Source organism: Sapajus apella, unplaced genomic scaffold (genome assembly GCF_009761245.1).
Source record: "Sapajus apella isolate SASKATOON/1434 unplaced genomic scaffold, GSC_monkey_1.0 scaffold43, whole genome shotgun sequence".
Lineage (NCBI taxonomy): Eukaryota > Metazoa > Chordata > Mammalia > Primates > Cebidae > Sapajus > Sapajus apella.
Genome location: NW_022436983.1, coordinates 11956652 through 11977609, shown reverse-complemented (window position 1 = coordinate 11977609; position 20958 = coordinate 11956652). Strand labels below are relative to the sequence as shown.

General features: G+C 51.9%; 1 protein-coding gene across 3 annotated transcripts in view; it reads right to left on the bottom strand.

The window, feature by feature from the left end:
• Positions 1-1151: 1151 nt before the first annotated feature.
• Positions 1152-20958, bottom strand: part of PAX7 (paired box 7) — a 117052-nt gene continuing 97245 nt past the window's right edge. For all 3 annotated transcript variants that reach the window (XM_032300597.1, XM_032300598.1, XM_032300596.1), the window contains 2 exons: positions 13835-14081; positions 1152-5210 (listed from right to left, as the gene is read on the bottom strand). In XM_032300597.1, the coding sequence (XP_032156488.1) occupies positions 5095-5210; positions 13835-14081 (363 nt within the window). In that variant the 3' untranslated portion in view covers positions 1152-5094. The remainder of the gene's footprint in view (positions 5211-13834; positions 14082-20958) is intronic.

Sequence of the window (20958 nt, the reverse complement as noted above, 5' to 3'; positions counted from 1 at the left end):
ACTGGACACAGGTCAACAGGAACACCTTATCAATACTTCATGTACAATTTCAACCAACAACTCTCTCACCCCACTGCCTTCCTGTTCAGAAGCCCTGGAATGACTTGGGTACCCAGGTTTAGGGCCAGGGAAACATACGTGGAGTGGACCTTGCTGGTCCCTGCTCAGGTCCCTTTGTCTGGGTCAGTGCAACTGTCCCCTAATTGATGTGTTTGTTATTGCTAAGGGCTCATAGCTGTGCCTGCTCTGCAGAAGTGCCTGCAGCCCACAAGAGCCACTCTACAGATGCTTGGGCAGATAGTTTACGCATCACTTACACATCACCCACCCACACACATTACCAGGACAACCAGCAGTCGATGACCAACTGATCCAGTACCAGAGGCCAGCCCCGGCCTGAAGTGGGGCTACCCTGATACTACAGTCCACGCTCCGTCGCTCCTTGTAACATCAGGTTGAAGCTGGACGCCAGGTAAAACCCCCTCTTTGCTCAGCTTCTTTACCTGTCCTGTCTTGCTTCCTTCATGCCCTTACAGCTTTCTCTGGAGAGCTTGCCATCAATAATTCAAAAACAGCCAGGCATGCTGGTAGTCCCAGTGACTCAAGATGCTGAGACAGGAAGATTGCTTGAGCCCAGGAGTTCAAGGCTGCAGTGTGCTGTGATGACACCTGTGAATAGCCTTGCACTCCAGCCTGGACAACATAGCAAGACCCCATTTCTAAAAAGAACAAAAACAGAAAATTGCCCAAGAATCCCCATATGCTTCTAAGCAATATGTAAGTTTCTGAGCTCTCTTCTACCTCCTACATCCTGTGTAATGAGAGAGAGCTACCAAGGGCTCTATGCTTAGCAGCAGGAAAAGTTTGTTCCAGTGAAAAGGACTAAAGTTTCACCATATTTTTTGACACCATACTGTTTCTATGAGCTCAGAGAGAGGCTTAAAGCAACAGCATCCACTGATCAAATATTGATCAGGCATTCACTAGAAGCCTCGCAGCTGCTTGGCCCTAGAGGACCCAGTAGGGAGCAAGAGAAACATGGTTTCTACCCTGATCCTCTAAATTAGGTACAAAGGCTTCTTGGACACCCCTCAGAGTCCCTTTTGGAGCAATCCAAATGACAATCAACTGAGTACACGAAACCTTCAAAATGCTTTTAATTTATTTTAATGTATAACAGTTACGCCTGAGTTACAGAGGAAGCGCTTACAAGCAGCAGGTAGTTAAAGCAAATACCAGTTTATCTTTCTAGTCTACTACTCCATATAGCTGAATAAATTATGTTGCGATTATATTTAAACACATACCTCACACCCACACGCCCACACACACACCCCACTCACGCTCTCACACACCCACTCACTTCCGCATGGGGGAAATGGCTGTGAGTCAAACACGGAAGCAACAAAGTTGCAGTTACTAGGAAGGAGGAATGATCTAGAGTACTATGTAGATATTTCCCAGGTCAGGGAATTGGCCATGTCAGCGTTGACTTGAAGAAGCATCAAATACACAGAAGTCTCGGAGCGTTTCAAGTTGGCAGCTAGAGAACCCCCATTTGGTCTTGGTTTGGTGCCTCTGCAGGAGGGGAAGAGAGAAGACCTGTGTACCCCCAAAAAGTGTCCAATAGTGCGAGACACATTCGGGAGCTTGATGAGAAGCACATCAGCCTGAGAGAGGCCCTAGAGAACATCTTCTTCGTTGGGTAATGGAGTTTCACCGAGTCCCAGGATCCAAACTCTTGGATGCTTCACCAACTCCACCTTAAAACACTGGATGCTGACAGTGTGGTCAAAGTCTGGGACCTGTCCTGTTCTTAAGCCAGAGTCAGATTTCCAGTCTGACTCTTTTCATTTTCCCTCTGGGCAAACCTCTCTCTCCATCCTTCTTTCCTTCTCTCTTATCCCCCTAGTTCTCTGTTTGCTCTGCCCTTTCATGTTCCTCTGGCAAAAGAACAACAAAGGTAAATCAAGTATAAAATGGAAGTATAAAAGCATAGCTTGGTGCTTACACATCACTTCTTTTTTTCTTTATATAGCAAGAGAGAAATACCAAATGAAAAAATAAAAGAACAAGAATGAAAGAACCCAACAGAGCCTGGAATGCATAATTTGAAACACACGATATGAAGATATATCCCTACAGATGGTTCCTGGCACTAGCACGACACACACTGTGGGGGATTTCTTTCCTTTTTTAGTATATATATATATATTTATAAAAAGTCAACTTTCTATAAACGAACAGCACATCACCACATTTCCAACTAATGTACAATGAACTCAAAAGAGAGCCCTCCTCAGAGAGGACCAACAGCGACTTGTGATTAAGTTGGAGGAAGCAGCTCTTATTTTGCTACAGACTCTATTTACAGGGATGGATGGGGTTGTTTCTGGGACAGCCTGGCCGCTGAAACCCAGACCTTCTTTCTCAGGCTGTGGTCAGCCCCAGAGACATGGAGGCCTTGTGTCTTCCGTCCAATATCTCCTCTCTGGTGCTGTTTCGAGCTGCCAACCCAAGGCTGAATTTTATAGCCCAAGTTGGCCAGACACATTAGTATACGGGTTTTAGAGAGAACCTATCAGGGGGTCAAGGGCCTCTTTCTGAAGGGGGTGGGGCCCCTCAAGGAATAAGTCCCATTTTCTACCAAGACAGTGGCTTGGGAGAACTTATCTTCAACATCATGAGAAATCATTTGGTTTATTTCCAAGCAGGTCTTAGTTCCATTTCACCATTGGGGCCAGATATCTGGGATTGGTCCTAGCACGGAAACATCACCTCCTGGGGGTGGGGCTGGGTGGTTTTGATGTCACCTGCCTGAGATCTCTGCTCCTGAGTCACAGAGGGTGTCAGGAGACTCAGACACTTTCTGAGCCAGGCCTCCAGGGGAAGGACTGACCGTTCAGGGAATGTGGATGAAGAGTATTTGGTCTTCAGGAAGAGCTGCTTTCTGCTGTGATAGTTATAAAAGCAGGGACTGGGCTACCAAGGGACAACAGAGTCTTCTTTTTTGCCTGAGCTTGAAGAACCAAAGGTCTCCCGCAGTGGATGCTCCAGTTGCAACCTTGGTTGACCTTGATGGGTCACACGTGTCCGCTGCTACCAAAGGGTCTGTTTGTCCCCAGCTATTCATAGGTTCCTCTAAACCAGAGATATGAACCAACCTGGTCATGGTCCAGGAAAGGCTTGATATCACTGACTCTGAAGATGAGAAGTGGATGAGCATTTGTCACAGAGGTGACGTCCATGCAGGCGAGTGTCCTAGGATCTTGCCAAACCAGCTCCCCAGGAAGGAGGAACTCAGATTGACTCCCAGAGCAGCAGCCCTTCCCTTTAGGAATGTCTTGTTGGCTGAGGGCAAGAGGCATGGACTGAGCAAAGAGGTGGCCTCAGGAATCCAGGTGGGGACAAGCAATTTGGTCCAATGTGTGTGAATTCAGTGCTGTGTCTCCCATCCCAAGTACTTTGTACCCAGCAGCGCCTGATAATGGTGATGGAATGTGGATTACAGTGACAGTGATGGTAAAGACAAATATGATTTTGATAAATAGGTAATGGCGGTAAAAAGTTCCCAGGGAGGGGGAGTCGGGGGTTTGAATCACCCCCTCAAGGTTCCAGCTTTTAAGAGAATGGTACTTCAGGAGGCCGCTGGTGTGGTCAAGGAAGCTGCCTCTTCCCTCTGCTCTGAAACTGTTGACATCTTCCCCTGCTTAGGGATGGTAGCTTGAAAACTGGCCCCAGCTGCCCCAGCTAAGCTGTGCTGGATCAGGAGACATAGGCTCCTTGGCCAAGAGGGAGGCAACATGGAAAGATGCCACTCTGGGTGGGACAGTGGGATATGTCCCTACCGACATGCCGGGGGGAATTTGTAGCCTTGTCTTGGGGCAAACAATTCCTGCCCAGTCTAGAACCCTCCTCCAAAGCTCTGAGGGTTGCTCTCTGCATCCCCAGAAGCTGAGAGGGGTTTGGGGAAGATGGAGACCTCTTCCTAGAGGATGGGACATGGTGAGCATGGGCCTGGATCTCTGTGGGAGACTTTGGGCAAAATTTCAACTCCCTGGGGTATGAACTTGCAAGCAGAGAGCTGAAGCCTTGGGCAAAAAAAGGCTTGCCCTCCCACAAGCAAAGGGACCTGGTTATGAGAGCCCCTTCTGAGCCCACTTCATGCCCCTCCACTCATGTTTCCTCAAGACTTGATCCCCTCTCCATCTCATCTGATCCAGCTAATGAGGAAATTGAAAAGTTCTGTGGGCTCCCCAGGCCCTAGATGGGGAGGACATGGTGGGAACTTGGGCTTCAGGCTAGGAGCCCTCTGCTTCTAGATGCCTGAGTCGGGTCCATGTAACCTGGGTGGGCCCATGGCTGACAAGCCCCACCCCCATATGGCCCTGCCTTCTGGTTAAGACTCTTCTTGGCCTCCCCAGTCTCCCTGCTTGTGTTAGATTTCCCTGTGCACCCAGTAGAGGTGTGGGGGGAGCGTTCTGAAGTCCTTCAAATTTCTGGGTGGGGGTGAGACTGTCTCCCTGCTGACTCCTCTGGGAAGACCCCAGAGCCAGGGTCCCCTCACTGCTGGAGTCCCAATGTCTAGAGGAGGAAAGGGCTGTGGTTCTGACACTGAGCCAGAGACCCACCTTGGAAGGGTGGCTCCCAGTACAACCAGCTGAGAGCAGCCCTGAAAGCTTCACCTCCCTCTCTAGCTAGGTCACCCACTGGAGCTGGGTCCAAAGGGCTGCAGGACCTCCTCTCAGGCACTGTCCTCCTCTGGGTGCCCCAGGTGTTTAGGGCGGGCCTCGATCTCCATGCCTGAGTTGGCACAGAGGCCACCATGGGATTTGACAGGGAGGGCTGCAGGACAACCAGAAACCCTCCTGGGGGAGAGTGGGGAGCAGACTCCAAGGGCATCACTCTGGATCCCTAACCAACAGGTGAGTGACAAGCTGGCCGTCTACCTCCAGGGGGCCGGTGATGAGAAGCGGGTGGGCTCCTTTCCTGGCCTCCTGGGACCCCAGGGGGATGAGGGAGCAAGGCTGGGAGGCTCAGGGGTCGGTTAGGCTTGGGCTGGGAATTGGGCGGGGGCGAGTTGCCCCGGGGGCCCTAGTAGGCCTGTCCAGTTTCCACAGGCAGGAGTCCCAGCACAGCAGAGTGCTCCCCAAGCTTCATGCGACGCTGGGTGGAGAGGCTCACGTTTTTGGCCAGGTAATCAACAGCAGCTGGAAAAAAGAAGAGAATCTCCTAGAAATTGAGGTTCTTTTTTGTTTATTCTTCTGTTCACTCTAAATCCATCTATCAATTCATCCACCCTCTGTCTATCCATCTGTTCTTGCATCCATCCATTATCTTCCATCCTTCTATCCACTCATTCTCTCATCCATCCAGCCATATCCATGCATCCACCCACCCATCCATTCTGTCCATTTATCCATCCATCCATCCACCCATCCATCTATCCATCCACCCATCCTTCTATCCACTCATCCTTCCCTTCTATCCGTGCATCTATCTGTCCATCAATTCTTCTATCCATCCCTCATCCATCCATCCATCCATCCATCCATCCATCCATCCACCCATCCATCCATCCACCCACCCATCCATCCATCCACCCATCCTTCTATCCACTCATCCTTCCCTTCCATCCATCCATGCATCCATCCATCCATCCATCTCTTCATAAAGCTCTTTCTCTCACCTCCTTTCCAATTATTTGGCAAATATCTATTTAATACATTGTGTGCCCAGCTCTCTGGTAAGTTCCTAGGGAGGCACAGAAGATTATCCACATTGCTGAGCGAAGAATTCGCCACCCCTCAACAAACCCACTACATATTCTTGCTATGGAGGAGGCCCTGTGAGTCCCTGAGTCCAGGCAATGATTAGGGCAAGGTCTCTCTGCTTTCTCTATTTGTGCTCAGCTTACAGATAAGGCAAAGCAAGACCTCTGTTGCAAGGCCAAAGTGGCTGAGGGTGAACTGAGGGATCCATGCAGAAGACGCCAGGACACAAATATGCAGGAAGCTGGGACCGACTGCTCTGTCCTTCTGGTCACACAGAGGAGACAGATGAGTGTCTGAGCCTGAGAGTGGTGCATATTTGTGTGTGTGAACAGCGGAAACAAGACTCTTCTTGAGTAATTGGCCTGCACATGAATGTCCACACAAAAGCAACATCGCACACACATGTGCACATATGCGTGTGAGTTGTGTGCACCTTTGTGAATAGATGAACCTTGGGAATGCCAATGCATGTGCAGGTACTATGGACAGGTGAGTTCCAACTGAGCCAGGTACCTGCCTCTCCGTGTGTATGTGCAGGGATGAGCCCTGACCTGCACGTACACATGTTCTGTCTTGACTATACTGATTCCGCTTATCTGAGGTCACAGCAGAAATCAGCCCTGACCAAATGATTTGGCTGGGGTGTGGCCAAGCCCTCCAGAGACACAGGGATGGGGGCTTCCCAAGCTGGGGTCTGTGGCTGTGGCCAGTCCAAATCCCCGGGATTTGTAGGATCCAGAAGCAAGAGGAGGATGGAAAGAACACTGCGTTAGGAATTACGAGGCCTGGCTCAACACTTGTTCTATTACCTCCCCACAGGGGACCCTGTGGTACTTTACATGCTTGCCCAAGGTTGGAGGTTTCTGCCTAGGGCAGGTGGGTGAAGCCAAAAGGTCACAGGCCTCAGGCACGGCCTGAGGACGAGGCCAGGGAGTGCCAATCACTGAGCCATGGGAGGCCGTATTGCCTAGTGGTTCAAATGACGGAGGTTCAGATCCTGCACATGCCAACTTTTAGCGTGAGGTTTGGGGCATACCACCTCATCTATTCGAACTTCAGTTTCCTTGTCTGTAAAATGGGATCATAATAGCATCCATCTGAGGAGCTGTTATGAAGAATAAAGGAGAAATGCATACAAAGTGACTGGCTGGTACCGTGCTGCCACATCATGAGCTCGAGAGATGTGGGTTTGGAAGCAGCAGAAGACTCGGATTGGGATTGAGTAAGCAAATGTGGCCTTTGATCAGGAGGGGATGGAGCAGCAGATGAGGGGGCTGCAGTTCCAGTTACCTCCCACTCATGTGGCTCTAGGTGCATCCCTTGACCTCTCTAGGCCTGCTTCCTTGTCTGTAGAAGGGAGAAAACAAAGTCCAGCCTCCTCCGAGCCTGCTGCTCTGAGGAAGAAGTGAGTCAGTGATCTTTACCATGTGGGTTATGGAGCATGCAGGGGCTGGGCCCTTAACATTCTCAAAGGATGTGCAGATGCTCGGGGGTCTTTCTGGAGTGCCTGAACCCTTGCCCCTCTGCTTGCCAGGATCGAGGGTGGGTGATGAGAGGAAAGTTAAGCCTGCTTAGGGTCTGAGCTGAGCCCCTGGGGGCTGCCAACCTTCCTCTGAAGTCACTTGGCCTCCAGGCTCCCAGTTGGTAGAGCAGAGGCGGTGGCAGCCAGCCTGGCCCTGCCTTGGGTCTGCCCCTTTCTCTGTGTGGGGGTACGGCCATTCCCATCTCTGGCCTTGCGGGGACCATGCAGCTCTGGCCACACCAACTCTGCTACCGGGAGCCTACCCTCCCCGGGCTCCAGGGTCCACCCTGTTACGAAGGCTCATTCTTAGAGTGACAGTAGGAATGGGAAGAGGAGGAGCCAATGTCTACAGAGAGCCTGCTTATGCCGTCCTGTTAGAAGCACTTTGTGGTCATTTTCATTTAGTTCTCACAACTCTGTGAGGCTGGTAGTGGTGGTATCGGCATCTTACAGATGATGGAACTGAGGCCCTGAGAGACTGCTGCACTTCGAAGATCACACAGTTCATAAGTTGTGGAGCCAGGATTCAAACCCAGGCCGTCTCCCTGGGATCCTAGCTCCCAGCCAACCCTGCGTGCTCCTGGAGAATAACCCTTTGTACATGCACACTTTAGAGTGCATGAGGTACTCTACTCTACACCCCAAATTCTGCATTGATCCCATGTTCTGCTCCAGGCACTGTAAGCGATGTGTCCAAGGTCACACCGCCAAGACAGGTGGCCCTTCCCCTGAGTCTCAGCACAGCCACTGCCTTCCCACCTTGTTTCACACCACGCCAGCCTCTCATGCCAACCTCACCAGCTACTCCTGTGGGTGGGCTGAGAGCCCTGGCTTCTCAAACAATTGATACATAATATTTGTACATATTTATTGCGGTACATGTGATGCTTTGCTACATACATAGAATGTGTAATGATCAAGTCAGGCTGCTTAGGGAATCCATCACCTTCAGTATTTATTATTTCTTTTCTTTTTTCTTTTTTTTGAAACAGAGTCTCGCTCTGTCACCCAGACTGGAGTGCAGTGGCGCAATCTCGGCTCACTGCAACCTCCGCCTCCCGGACTCAAGCAATTCTCCTGCTTCAGCCTCCCGAGTAGCTGGGATTACAGGTGCCCGCCACTACACCTGGCTAATTTTTGCATTTTTATAGTAGAGATGGAGTTTCACCATGTTGGCCAGGCTGGTCTCAAACTCCTGACCTCAGGTGATCTGCCTGTCTCGGCCTCCCAAAGTGCTGGGATGACAGGCTTGAGCCACCGCACCTGGCCCAGTATTTATCATTTCTGTGTGTTGGGAACATTTCGAGTCCTCTCTTCTAGCTATTGTGAGATATACAATACATTGCTGTTAGCTGTAGTCACCCCACTCTGTTATCAAACACTAGAGCTTACTCCTTCTATCTAACTGTATGTTTGCACCGGTTCACCAACCTCTTCATCCTCCTCCCTGCTTCCCTGCTTCTAGTAAACACCGTTCGACTCTCTATCTCAATGAGATCAACCTTCTTAGCTCCCACATATGAGAATATGTATGTTTGTCGTTCTGTCCCTGGCTTATGTTACTTAATACAAGGACCTGCAGTTCCATCCATGTTGCTGCGGATGACAGAATTTTATTCTTTTTTCTGGCTGAATAGTATTCTACTGGGTATCTATACACTATTTTCTTTATCCATTCATCTGCTGATGGATACTTAGGTTGATTCCGTATCTTGGCCATTGTGAATGGTGTTGCAATAAACATGGGAGCGCAGGTATTCCTTTGCTACACCGATTCCTATACTTTGGATAAATACAATAGTTCTAGTTTTCCCTGGCTTTGAATAATAATGAGAACAACAAAGCGAGCACCCTCATGTATGGCCCACCTACTGTGTGCTTGTAGGCATGACCACATCTATTTCTTTCGACAGTCCCATACTTTAGGTATGAGCGTTCTCCTTCTATAAATGTGGAAACTGAGGCACAGAGAGGTCGCTGGCCCAGAGTCACATGCAGCGCGTGACATGGAGGAGCCTGCATTGGTCCGGCCTGTGCCTCTGGCCACTCTGTGTGACTTCTCCTTGTCAGCCTCTCCCAGCAACCAGCCCATGGCCCAGTGCACAGTAGGAGCTTGCCAGGCCCTGTCTAGGTAGCCAAGGAAACTTTCCCAGCGACCTGCCAAGTTCAAGGGCACCTAACAGGCTGCAGAGCCTGCCTCTCCCCTGGGTGGAGCCGAGGGGCCGGCGAGGCCAGGGCTGTAACATTTCTCATTATGGCCCCCGTCAACGGCCCTCCCTGTCCCTCTGTCTCTCTGCATCTCCCCTGCTCTGCCTCGCGCCCGCGCCTGGGTTCTAAATGTCTCAAATTAGATTAATCGGGAGTTGGCAGGAGATGTGGTGCTGATGCCAACCGGTAAACAATCTCAGCCGTCAGCGCCTCGTCAGCCCGCAGCCCCAGAGGAGGACCCTTCTAGACACAAATTCTTATTAGACTTGTCAGATCTATTAAAATTCTTTTCACACTTCTGCGTTCTATCAGCCCCATCATTAGTACAGCCCTGGCCTCTGGGAACACCAGGGCCATATTAATCTGCCGTGTGCCCCATCCCTGGGCCCCTGCCTCCACCCCTCCAGGGATGAGGGGAGACGGACAGGTGGATGGACAGTAGCCAGAGCAGGAAAAGAAGGAGCGAATGTGTCCCTGGGAAGAGGAGAGGCCCCGGGAGTGGAGGAAGAGGACTCAGGGCCTAAGGGTTTGGCCCATGTGTATGCTCGTTCTGTGCACACCTGAAGGTGGCTCTCCAGGGACGGGCTGCAGGTGTGGTTGTGTACACATCAGTATGAGCCGCCGGGTGACCTCGGGCACACAGCCTCTCTGAGATTCCATTTCCTCATCTGTCCAATGGGAATAACCATGTGCGCTACATAGGGTGGTGTGAGGATGACATGCCAGACCCATAGTAGATGCTCAATAAACAGCCATCCCTCCTTCCTTTACACACGCACACTTTGTGTATTTATATCTTAAGGATGCATGTGTACACACATTAGTGAACACTCACATATAAACCTCTCTCTCTGTGGTGCATCTGTCCATATGCAGGCGTCTGTGAAGCCGTGGACGTGAATCCACATGTGGGTGGGCTCAGGTGTGTATTGTTGCTGAGTGGCCTCCACAAATCTGTGGCTTGAAGTTAGGAGACTTTGGGTCCACCATTGCCACGGTGTGGGATTTTGGAAAAGCTACCTAGCCTCCCTGAGCCTCATTTTTGCATCTGCAACCTGTGGACAAATAACTCAGAGAATTACATGAATGAGGAGCATGCATTTTGCCCAGTGCCCTAGAGGATGAAGTTGGGCAGAGGACAGGTGTCAGTGGACTACAGGTGGACCTGGGCACACACAGGCACAGTCTGGAACATGGGACTCCTGCACACATGCTGGGCATCTCAGCCACAGACGTATTCAGTTGCCAAGAGATGTGGTGCAAGTGGTTAGTGGGAACACAATGTGTCTCTGGGCGTGCAAAATGCCAAAGGAGAGGAGGTGGTGTAATGGAAACACTTTGAGATGGCTAAGTCTACTCTGTGGCCTCCATTTCACAGATGGGAAGACTGAGGCTCAGAGAGGCAAGTGTGTGGCTTGTCCGCACTAATTGATGTCAGAGGAGCGGACTTTTCCTCCAGCCCTTCCCTCCCAGCTCAGGCCCGGAGTCTCTGTGGGGTCAGGTGGGATCTGTGTAGGGCTCGCTTTGGGGAGGGCTGGAGAACATGGCCAAGAAGAGCACTGAGCTCTTCCTGGAGAAGCGAGGGCAGCAGGAGTGGAGCTGGAAGGGGCGTGAGAGGAGGAGAAGGGAGTGGAAGGAGAGGATGGAAAAGAGAAGAATGGAGTTGGGGGAGGGGGAGGAAACGCTCTGCCTGGTTTGCCCAAGCAAGAGGAGAACAAACCCTCCTTTCTCGCCTCCTAGGCCTCTTCCCTTTTGATCCCCTCCCCTGCCACCCCCATGCTGACTTTGGGGTTAATTTTATTTCCGAATTGAGCAGGCGCCCCGGGAGCAGGGCACCAAGCTCGGGTGTGACTAACGCCTGCCCCAGGCCGGGGCTGCTGCTGCCGCTGAGGTCACTCTAAAATTTTTATCAAGAGCATGTGTGTCCCGCTGCATGCCCAGAAACATGGGCTGGGTCAGGAGGTCGCCCTGGGACTCTCTGGAAACACTCCCAAGCACCCTGCTCTCAAATATACATGCATACTCCCACGCACACATTCACACACACACACACACACACACACACGCACACACACACACACACAGAGTTATACACACAGACATGGTATATGTCTACACCCAGATGTACATCCATACACATGTGCTCATGGCCACACCTATGACATGCCCAAACATACACGCACCCCCATTTATACACGGTGCATACAGTGTATGTGTCCATACACAGGTACTCCCAAACACACAATCACAGGCACACTCAAGCATGTGTACATGCCTCAATGCGTAGCTATACACATGTACATACAGTCACATGTTTGCACACTAACATATATCTATACACACATATGCATGTTCATTATACATATCTACATATTGACATATGCATACAAACATGCAGGCACACATAAAGACAAATATATGTACAGACTTGAATGGACATTTAAACATATTTGTTTAAGCAGACACATACATATGTGTGCACATGTGTGTTCATACAACAAACAGATGTGACATCACGTGCATAATATGCTCATTTATGTGCACACGTGTGAACAGTCCTATACACATGTGCCCACATGTGCCCACTGGCAGACACCTGTACTCACATATATGCAAAGATGCGTGCAATAACACATGGATTCTCACATACTCAGAGGCATCTCATGCACACAACACATGCATACACACACACACACACACACACACAGGAATTATAACATGTCCTGACACATGTACTCACACGCACCCATATAGACATGTACATACATATATGCAAGCATGTGCACGCACAGGAAGGTTCGTGAACACAACTGGGAGGTGCAGGCCGACACAGCTGGCCCTTATTTGGCAGTGGAGGCCAACACCATGTGAGGAGGAGTGGGTTGGGGTGGGCAGGAAGCAGAGGTCAGAGAGGCTGGCCCAGGGCTGGGCTGGCGGGGAGGACACTCTCGGGGATGGGGGCCTGGCCCTCTTGCCACACGCCCTTCTGATTAGTTTGACACCAGCAGGTGAGGCCTTTGCAGGGAGGTGGGGCAGGAGAGTGACCGCTGACCTCTGGCTCCTGGTTGCATCTGGGCCTGCCCCGCTGCTGGCCTTGCCAGGCAGCAGAGGCTACGTCCAGGCCTGCATTTCCCAGCCTTTGGTCCGAAGGTTCACCGTCCCTGCCTCAAGGCAAGGCACCAAGGGGATAGCAACTGGAATGGGTGCGTGAGGCCACTGAAGAGTCTGGAGTCGAGAGAGCTGGAAATGCAGCTTTGCCATGCCCTGGGCAGAGACGGCAGGGTCTCCCCCTAAGCCGTCCAGCACCGTGGCCACCAGCAGCACATGGCTATCGAGCACTTGAACTGTGGCTAGTGCAACCGGGGAACCGAATTTCAAATGTCAATTTCACTTTCACGCATTCAAAGCTAAAAACTGATCTTCAGTTATTTGGTGGTTGGAAAACTGACAATTTGGAACACTTTTGGTGTATAAGTCTATTTTCTCAATTGTAAACTACATGAAATGTAAATACAGATAGAGTCTTTTGGTTGAAAACTCAGTGTCCGAATTAAAACGGCTGTGAGCATAAAACACACATAGGATGCCAAAGACATGCATGAAGAAGAGAATGTAAAATATCTCCGTAAATATATGTGAATTGCATTTTGAAATGATAACCTTTTGGATGTACTGGGTTAAATAAAATGCTAGTAAAAATAATTTCATTGTTCTTTCTCTTTTTTTTTTTTTGAGACAGAGTTTTGCTCATCACACAGGCTACTCTGTCACATAGGAGTAGAGTGGCATGATCTCGGCTCACTGTAACCTCCGCTTCCCCGGCTCAAGTGATTCTTGTGCCTCACCTACTTGAGTAGCTGGGACTACAGGTGCATGCCACCACGCCTGGCTAATTTTTATATTTTTAGTAGAGACAGAGTTTCACCATGTTGACCAGGCTGGTCTTGAACTCCTGGCCTCGAGTGATTCATTCGCCTCAGCCTTCCAAAGTGCTGGGATTACAGGTACTAGCCACTATGCCTGTCCTGTTTATTCTTACCTTTTAAAATGTGGCCAATAGAAATGTTAAATGATATTTGTGTCATGTATTATATTTCTGTTGGAGCCCTAGTATGGGAGCAAGGGCTTGGCAGGAGATGTCCTGGGTTTTGCCCAGTTCAGTGTCAGTTTAGGTGAACTATTCCTTCAGGCTGAACCTCAATTTTCCCATCTGTAAAATGGACAGTCCCCACCCCGACACCACCTTGTAGCCTTCTACAGATAAGCAGGAGGCCCTGGGGAGGAGGAGAAGAAATGGGGATGGGGGATGCCCAGGGCATCAGGCACTCACTCTGGCCATACTGGCCGTACTGATAGCCAGCCACGGGGTCCACGCTGTAGCCGGTGGTGCTGTAGGTGGGTGGACAGTAGGCCTGGGAGGTGGGCAGGCTGTCTCCGGGTTTGATGGAGTCGGCCCGCTGGCTGCAGCTGGCTGAGATGGAGGTGGCCGGGTCCAGGCCTCCGTGCAGCGGGGAGATGGAGAAGTCGGCTTGTGGCTGCGGGGGCACCGCGCTGGGGTTGCTCAAGATGCTCATCACCTGCGGGGAAAGGGTCATTAGTGCCAGGCTCACCTGACAGACCCCAGAGACGCGAGCACACTGGGCACAACGCCCAGCTGGCCCTGGACCGCTCTTGGCCGGAGCTGTTCCCTTGAAGTCTCTGGAGCTTTGAGGTCCTCGGTTTACCTGATTTGTGTGCCCTCATGCGGGTCTTCAGTGTTTCTCTTGAAGGAAGGTCCCGAACCAGAGGTCCTCCATCCACTGGGAGTTGGGTGAGGCCTTGCTCTAGCTTCAGGGCCTGACTCTAAGGGGCACCCTGGGCTTGTCTATTGAATGAATGCATGCATGAATGAATGCATGGATGAACCAACTGGCTAATGATGCCTCTCCCATCAGTCAGGGAGTTCTCCTAGCTCAGAGAACTGTGCCTTCCCCATGACACCGGGATGCCCCAATCTTCTAACACAAACATTTCAGCAGGACTCTGATCTGTCCAGCATCACTGTGCTCAACTTTCTCTGCCCACCACTTCTCTGAACTCTGAAGCTCCTGCCCCTTCGAAAGTGAAGCCCTCAGCCAACGCTTTCAAAGAGCCTCTCAGGTCCCTTCCTTTGATTCTACCAGCTCCTGAGGTCTGTGACCGTCCTCTCTTTCCCTGCCTGGTTGGGTCCCACAAATAGGAACTCGCTGTCAGAGCTGGCAACACAGATTAGCAGGGGAGGCTTGTCTCTAGAAACAGCTCAGGGTTCAGGTGTTTACTTACTGGGATGTTCACTTATTTGCTCCACAAATGGGCATGGATGGTGACTCTGGCCCCAGGCTGAGAGCTGAAGGCTCCGGGACTTCAGAGGAGAAAAAGTCATAGTCCCTGCCCTCAGTGGTGGGAGAGGAGGAGGAAGTGTCTGGGTCCAGTGAGGGAGGCTACTGGCAAAGCCCATGGAGACATGGAGTAGTGATACAGGCTCTTATCCATCAAAGGACTTAGAGGAGGGCATCCCGCCATCCCTGGCAGTCCGGAAAATCCAGGGGAGGTGGCACCTGCTGTCCAGCTCTCCAGGAAAGAGGGTGGGGAAAAGCAATGCTTTCCTGTGGGGGTGGGGCTGGGGTGGGGCTGCAGGAGTCCCTGCAGAGTGAGGGGGCACAGTGTCCCAGTCAGTCCAGAGGAGAGCAGGGAGAGGACAGGAGGGAGAGGCAGGTCCTTGTGAACCTGAACTGTAGGGCCCAGGTCCCTGATGACCTGCTGGTGATATCATCCCTTACGGAAGGAAGACCCTGAGTATGATGAGGTGGGATTGGCTTTGCTGCTAATCTGCCCAGCACTGAGATGGGGAACCTTGCGGCAATCCCTGCTGGCCACACAGTCGTGTTCCCTGACTCCCCATCCAGGGTAAGAAAGCAGGCTGTGAGCATTCGAGCAGTGATTGTTTTGCCAACTAGACACCTTCTGAAGATTTTTATCTTTGCCTTTATGATTGGCCTTTTCCACAGGCATTGAGGCCTGGACACAGTTGAGGGCATCGATGGATTCCTTCGGCCAGGGACAGACACCAAGCTCCTCCACTTACCAGCTGTGTAACCTCGGGAGTCTCTCTGAGCAGTTAACTCATTTAATCTCCCAACCGAAAACCCCACTGAGATGTGTGGGGTGGAGCTAGGATGCCCATTTCCCAGATGAAAAAACTGAGCCCTGGAAAGGGGCTGTGGCTTCCCTAGATCTCACAGCAGGCCCAGGGCTCAGTTCGCCTGACCCTGGTTCACCTGCAAAATGTCAAGTTTGATTCTCAAGAATGAATGAGGTTGAGGCATCTGATCACTTTAGAGGGTCTCACTCCAAGGACCAGCAGTAGTGTGTTTCCTGGGCAGCTAATGGGGGGTGAGTGGGGCTGGGCTCCTTACTCTGGGGAAGCTGAGGTCCTCTGGAATGCCTTGAGCAGAGCTTCTGCCTGATTCTTTCCCTCATGCCCTCAACCCTGGGGGTCTCCCCTCCTCCATCCTCTCCCTCCATCACTCTCCACCCAGAACCAGAGCCCAGAACTCAGGCCACCTGGGGCTGCCTACTGGCTGGTCTTCATCTTCACACAGCTGGGGAGATTTGAGTAAGACATAAGGGTGGCTTGATCTCATCAAGATGGCGAAGGCACACTGGGATGGGTTTGCAAGAAGGAGAGAAAGTCTGTCCAGGAGGCAGGAGGCTGGGCTGGGCGGTGTCTGGAGTGCTTCGGACACTAGCGCTGCTTTAGAGAGCTGAGGTCTCCCCAGCTTGCTCTGTTGAATGTGCTCCTGAGGCCTTTCTCATGACTGGGTCAACAGCAGGGTGCTGGGCGGTATACGAGGGTGTCTGACACTGCAGGGCTGTGTTTGCTGCTTTCTGTCTGTCAAGATGGGCTCTCCTTGGCTTGAAGAATGTGCTGGGGGCCTGGGGAGGAGAGCTGGGTCCCAGGACAAACTCGAGAATCTAACTCTGCCCTGGGGTTCTCAATCTAGACCTTTTCCCACCCATCTCCTTTCTGACCCAACACAAACGAGGACCCTGTTCCCTGCGCAAAGGAGGCTCCAAGAATAGACAGATACTCAGACGGGCTCCATATCCCTTCTTTCAGAAGGGTTATCGTCGGGGACTGGGAGGATCTGTCAGCTCCCATGAGACCCCAGTTTGATCCTTCCCTCCTGCCCATCCCCAAGATGCCAACCCAGATGGGATGATGAGAGGGGAGGAATCGGGGGATGGTTAGGAAGAGGATGAGGATGCTTTGGGACAGGCTGAGAGCTGTGTGTAGACCCACTACTCATCCTCTAAGATAGAGACCTACACAGAACTGCCGCCCAATCTGACTATATCACTCAAGAATTATCAATGGCTCCCTAGTACCTCCCAACAAAAGTTCCTCCTGACCGGGCCTCTAGTTGCCTGTCCTAGCTCCCTTCACTCCTTTCTACCTTGCATGCTATCTCCCAGCTATCCCCAACAATGTGTTATTTCTTGAAGATATCCTTTATTCAACCATGTATTCATCCAACAAGCATTTCATAGGGTGTTACTATGTGCCAGTCTGGAGCTAGGGCTGGACTACCAGCTCTTTGAGGACAGGATGGAACTGCATTTTGTCCATCTCTGTAGCCTTGCTCAGTGCTTGCTACATATTCTGAGCTCAGAAAACCTCTGCTGAATTCATGCACATTCCTTTAACAAATAATTACTGAGCACCTATTATATGCCAGACACTGAGCCAGGCACTGGGGACACAGCCATGAAAAATGCCAGTCCCATGCCCTCCTGGAGCTGTCTGCCTAAGAAACAACCCTGACTTAAAACAAGTGAACAAATAATATAATTTCTGATACTGACCAATTCTATGGAGGAAAAACAAGTGGCTACGTGGGGGAGTCAGGCAAGACCTCCCCAAAGACGTGGTATCCAGCAAGACCAGAAAGAACAGCCCCGAGAAGACGAGGCAGGGGAGCTTTCCAGGCAGAGACATCAGCAAGTGCAAAGGCCCTGAGGTCCCTGGGGTTGAGGGGGCTGAGCCACGAGATACACCCTGCAGGTTTAGGAAATAGCAAGAAGGTGAATGTGGAGAGAGTGAAAACTCCGGGAGCTGCAAGGGCTTGTGCAGTCCTTTCTCAGAAGGGGCTTGGGTGGTGCCCAATGGCTCAGGAGGGCCTTGGACCCTGGGCCGTGAACAGACAGCTCAGAAACAGCTTGGGTCCAGGAGCTTTTCCCGTAATGGGATTTGCTCAATGGGATTTGCCCTGGACCATCAAATCAAATCCACATCTGGGGAAGGTGTGAATGGGGGCTGTGTGGCTGCAGCTCACTCTCTTCCAGAGTCCCTGGGGGTCTGTGGATCAAAGGGTTTCCATTTCATCCAACCTCCTGTCTCCAGGCAGGACAGCATCTAAGCTAATGGGACAGGACCCAAGTGGAGAGCGGCGGGAGGGGAGGACACTCACGGATGAAGACCGCAGGGCCTGAGTTGTGCATGGGTCACTTCATGGACTCCTCGAGCAGATAGGGTATCATTACTCCCATTAGGCAGATGGGGAAACTGAGGCACGGGGAAGCAAAAAGGCTCACCCACAACCACACAGCTGGGAAGTGGCAGAGCTGGGATTTGCACCCAGGTCTCCTGGGTCCCTAGCTGCGCTCTTTCCCTGCCACCAGCTGGAGTGCACACGGAGAGGTTTGGCAACCTCACTGCACAGAGCCCAACGGGCCGAAATGATCCTTGCTGGCCTCTGGCTTCCCCAGGACCTCTAGGGCTCCCTCTCAGCCTGCAGAAGCAGGAAGCATTGGCCCACCGTTAGGAGCCCAGCTGAGGTCTGGAGCCTGCAAACTTTTGAACTTGAGGAAGTCCAGGTCTGATGCAGTAATCTACCCCCCCTCAAGAATGCTAAGGCCTCTCCCCGGGTGGGTCTTACTTTTTTCCCGGTGACCTTGCTTTCACTAATGTATTACTTCTTGGTACGTTACCGTTACTAACTCAAAATCAATACCGACCTCCACATCTGTAAGGTTTTATCTGAAGGCAAATCTCAGGGCTGTCCATCAGGCTGACAGACAGCCATCCCTTCCTCTCCCTTCCTCCTCCATTTCCCCCAACCCGTCACAGCCCCCACCCAGCCCCCAACCCCTTCCTCTCCCTCTGCTCCAAATCAGTCCCAGCCTCGACCAGACTAAATCAATAAGGGCCCTGCCTCACCCTCCCTTCCGCCCGCTGGGGAGAGGCTTGGGGTTTAGGGGTGGGGGACCCCCCTTCCACAGCCTCTGCTCACCGCCCCCTCCCCCGGGACGTGCCGGCGCGCTCCCCTACTTTAAAAGAAGGGGATGGGAAAAATGTAATTAATTCCCTCCGTTCCTGAGCTGGCCCCGAGGGCCTGGGACTGTGGAGGCTGAGCTGCGAGAGCTGCACCCTCTGTGATAACCGAACGTGGCTTTGGGAGTGCAGCTGCAATTAGAAGGGGCGATCGCCATCATCCGGGCTCCGTGGAAGAGTTTGTGGTGGGTGGGTGGAGGCCGCAGCAGGGTGCAGAGGGAGAGGGAGGCACAGAGCCTGAAGACTGAAGGTCAGGATGGGGTGGGGTCTGGAATCAGGTCAATGACCGTGGGGAACCAGTGGCAGGTCAAGAGCCTCACCTCTGTACTGCCTGAGAAGGACTCTGAGGTTCTATGAGGGACAACAGTGTCCCTGAGGGCACTAGGCTTGGGCCCGTCAGTGCTCAGAAGGGCTTTCCTGCAGCATGGGGGCCAGAATATCTGCCCTGAATAACTGTGACCCTGGGCAATTTCTTTAACCTTCTGTGCCTCAGTTTTCTCATCTGTAAAATGGGTATGATGATAATTGTGGCTACCTAGAGAGTTATTGTAAGGATTAAGTGAGTAAATAAATGCACACAGGATGTGCCACGCTGTGTGTTGTTAGTTCCCAGTAAGTATCAGCCCTCCTTCTCCCCTTCCTTTTTCACCTCCCTGACACCTCTTCTGCCTGGATTAGAAGAGAGGAGGCCACTCCGGGAACCTCACCTGAGATGCAAATGAGCACTTGGAAGCAGACTCTGGGAACACCTCCCAGTCAGGGGCCGTGCACTTTTTCATCTTTTTCCCCCATGGGGGCCAACACCCAGTGGGTGCTTTCTGAATGAAGACTTGCTCTGCTCTCTGTCTCCACACAGAAGCTGGGCCTGCACTCTGGAAAGGGAGCAAGTCGCACCCCCTCTGGCCTGAATGTGCTCCTCTATAGAAAGAAGGAACCCTCACAGTACAAGTCCTGGGAGTCTCCCGTCTCAGCCGAGCGAGGCCTAGAATCTGCACAACTCCACAACACACACACCGCACTGGGCAGCCCGCACCGCGCTCCGCAGGACACACACCTGAATCCAGGACGAAGAGTCCAGTGAAAACGTCTCTGGTCCCGATCCCCAAACAGCCTTTCATCAGAGCCCCAGTTAACCGAAAGGATAGTGCCTCCTGTTTGCACGCTCGCTTTCTTAGACTCGTCCAATGCACTTACACACGCACACACGAGCATGTGAATACACCTAAAGATGCACATGAAACCTGGGAGGCAACTTGGAGATTGCTACATGTTCAAAAATGGGGAAACTGAGGCTCGAAGAGAGGGAGTGGCTTTGGGAGTAATCCCCAGGGGTTACTGCCACTCCCTCGTGCCCCCAGTCTTGGGTTTGTTTCCAGAAGGATCTGCTGGCTTGCCACACAGAGCATTTGTATCTCCAAGCCTCAGGTCCAACTCCAGCCTGGCTCACCACCTTGACTTCCACAAGAAGAGAGAGGAGGGGATATTTTCAGAGCCATCTGTTCCTGTGGTCGGAACACGGCTTGCCAGGAATAGAATGCATCATTTGTCTGAATTGCATGAAAGTGTCTCTATGGACCAAGAACTGTCCCCAGGCTGGGAGATGAACTGGGGCAGCCCAGCTCACAACTTGCCTTGATTCCTAAGGGTCTGGGGCCTGGAGTCCACCTCTGCCTCCAGGCAGACCGTGTCAGAGCAGGCTGAGGACTGGGGGACAGGAACGGGCTGCTCCCCTGGGTCTGTCTGCTCCGTCACGGGTTCTCCATCTTGACTGTCCACTGGAATCACTGAGGAGCCTGGGGGGGTCAGTGATTCTAATGAGCAGCCAAGTTTGAGAGCCACCAGCCTCAAGACATCACTGTGAATTGCTACACACACATAATACCATGACACATCCGTATGCATACAGGCGAAGATATGGGATGTACACAAAACACACCCAGACCCCATGTGGGAAGATACACACATTACAGATGTGCCAACATAAACACGCGGAAAACGGCATCCATGCAAACCCACAGGCACCGCCCCGCTGGCCACAGCCCATCTGCGCGCCTCCCCGGCGCACACATACAGAGCACACAGACCCTCACGCACTCACACAC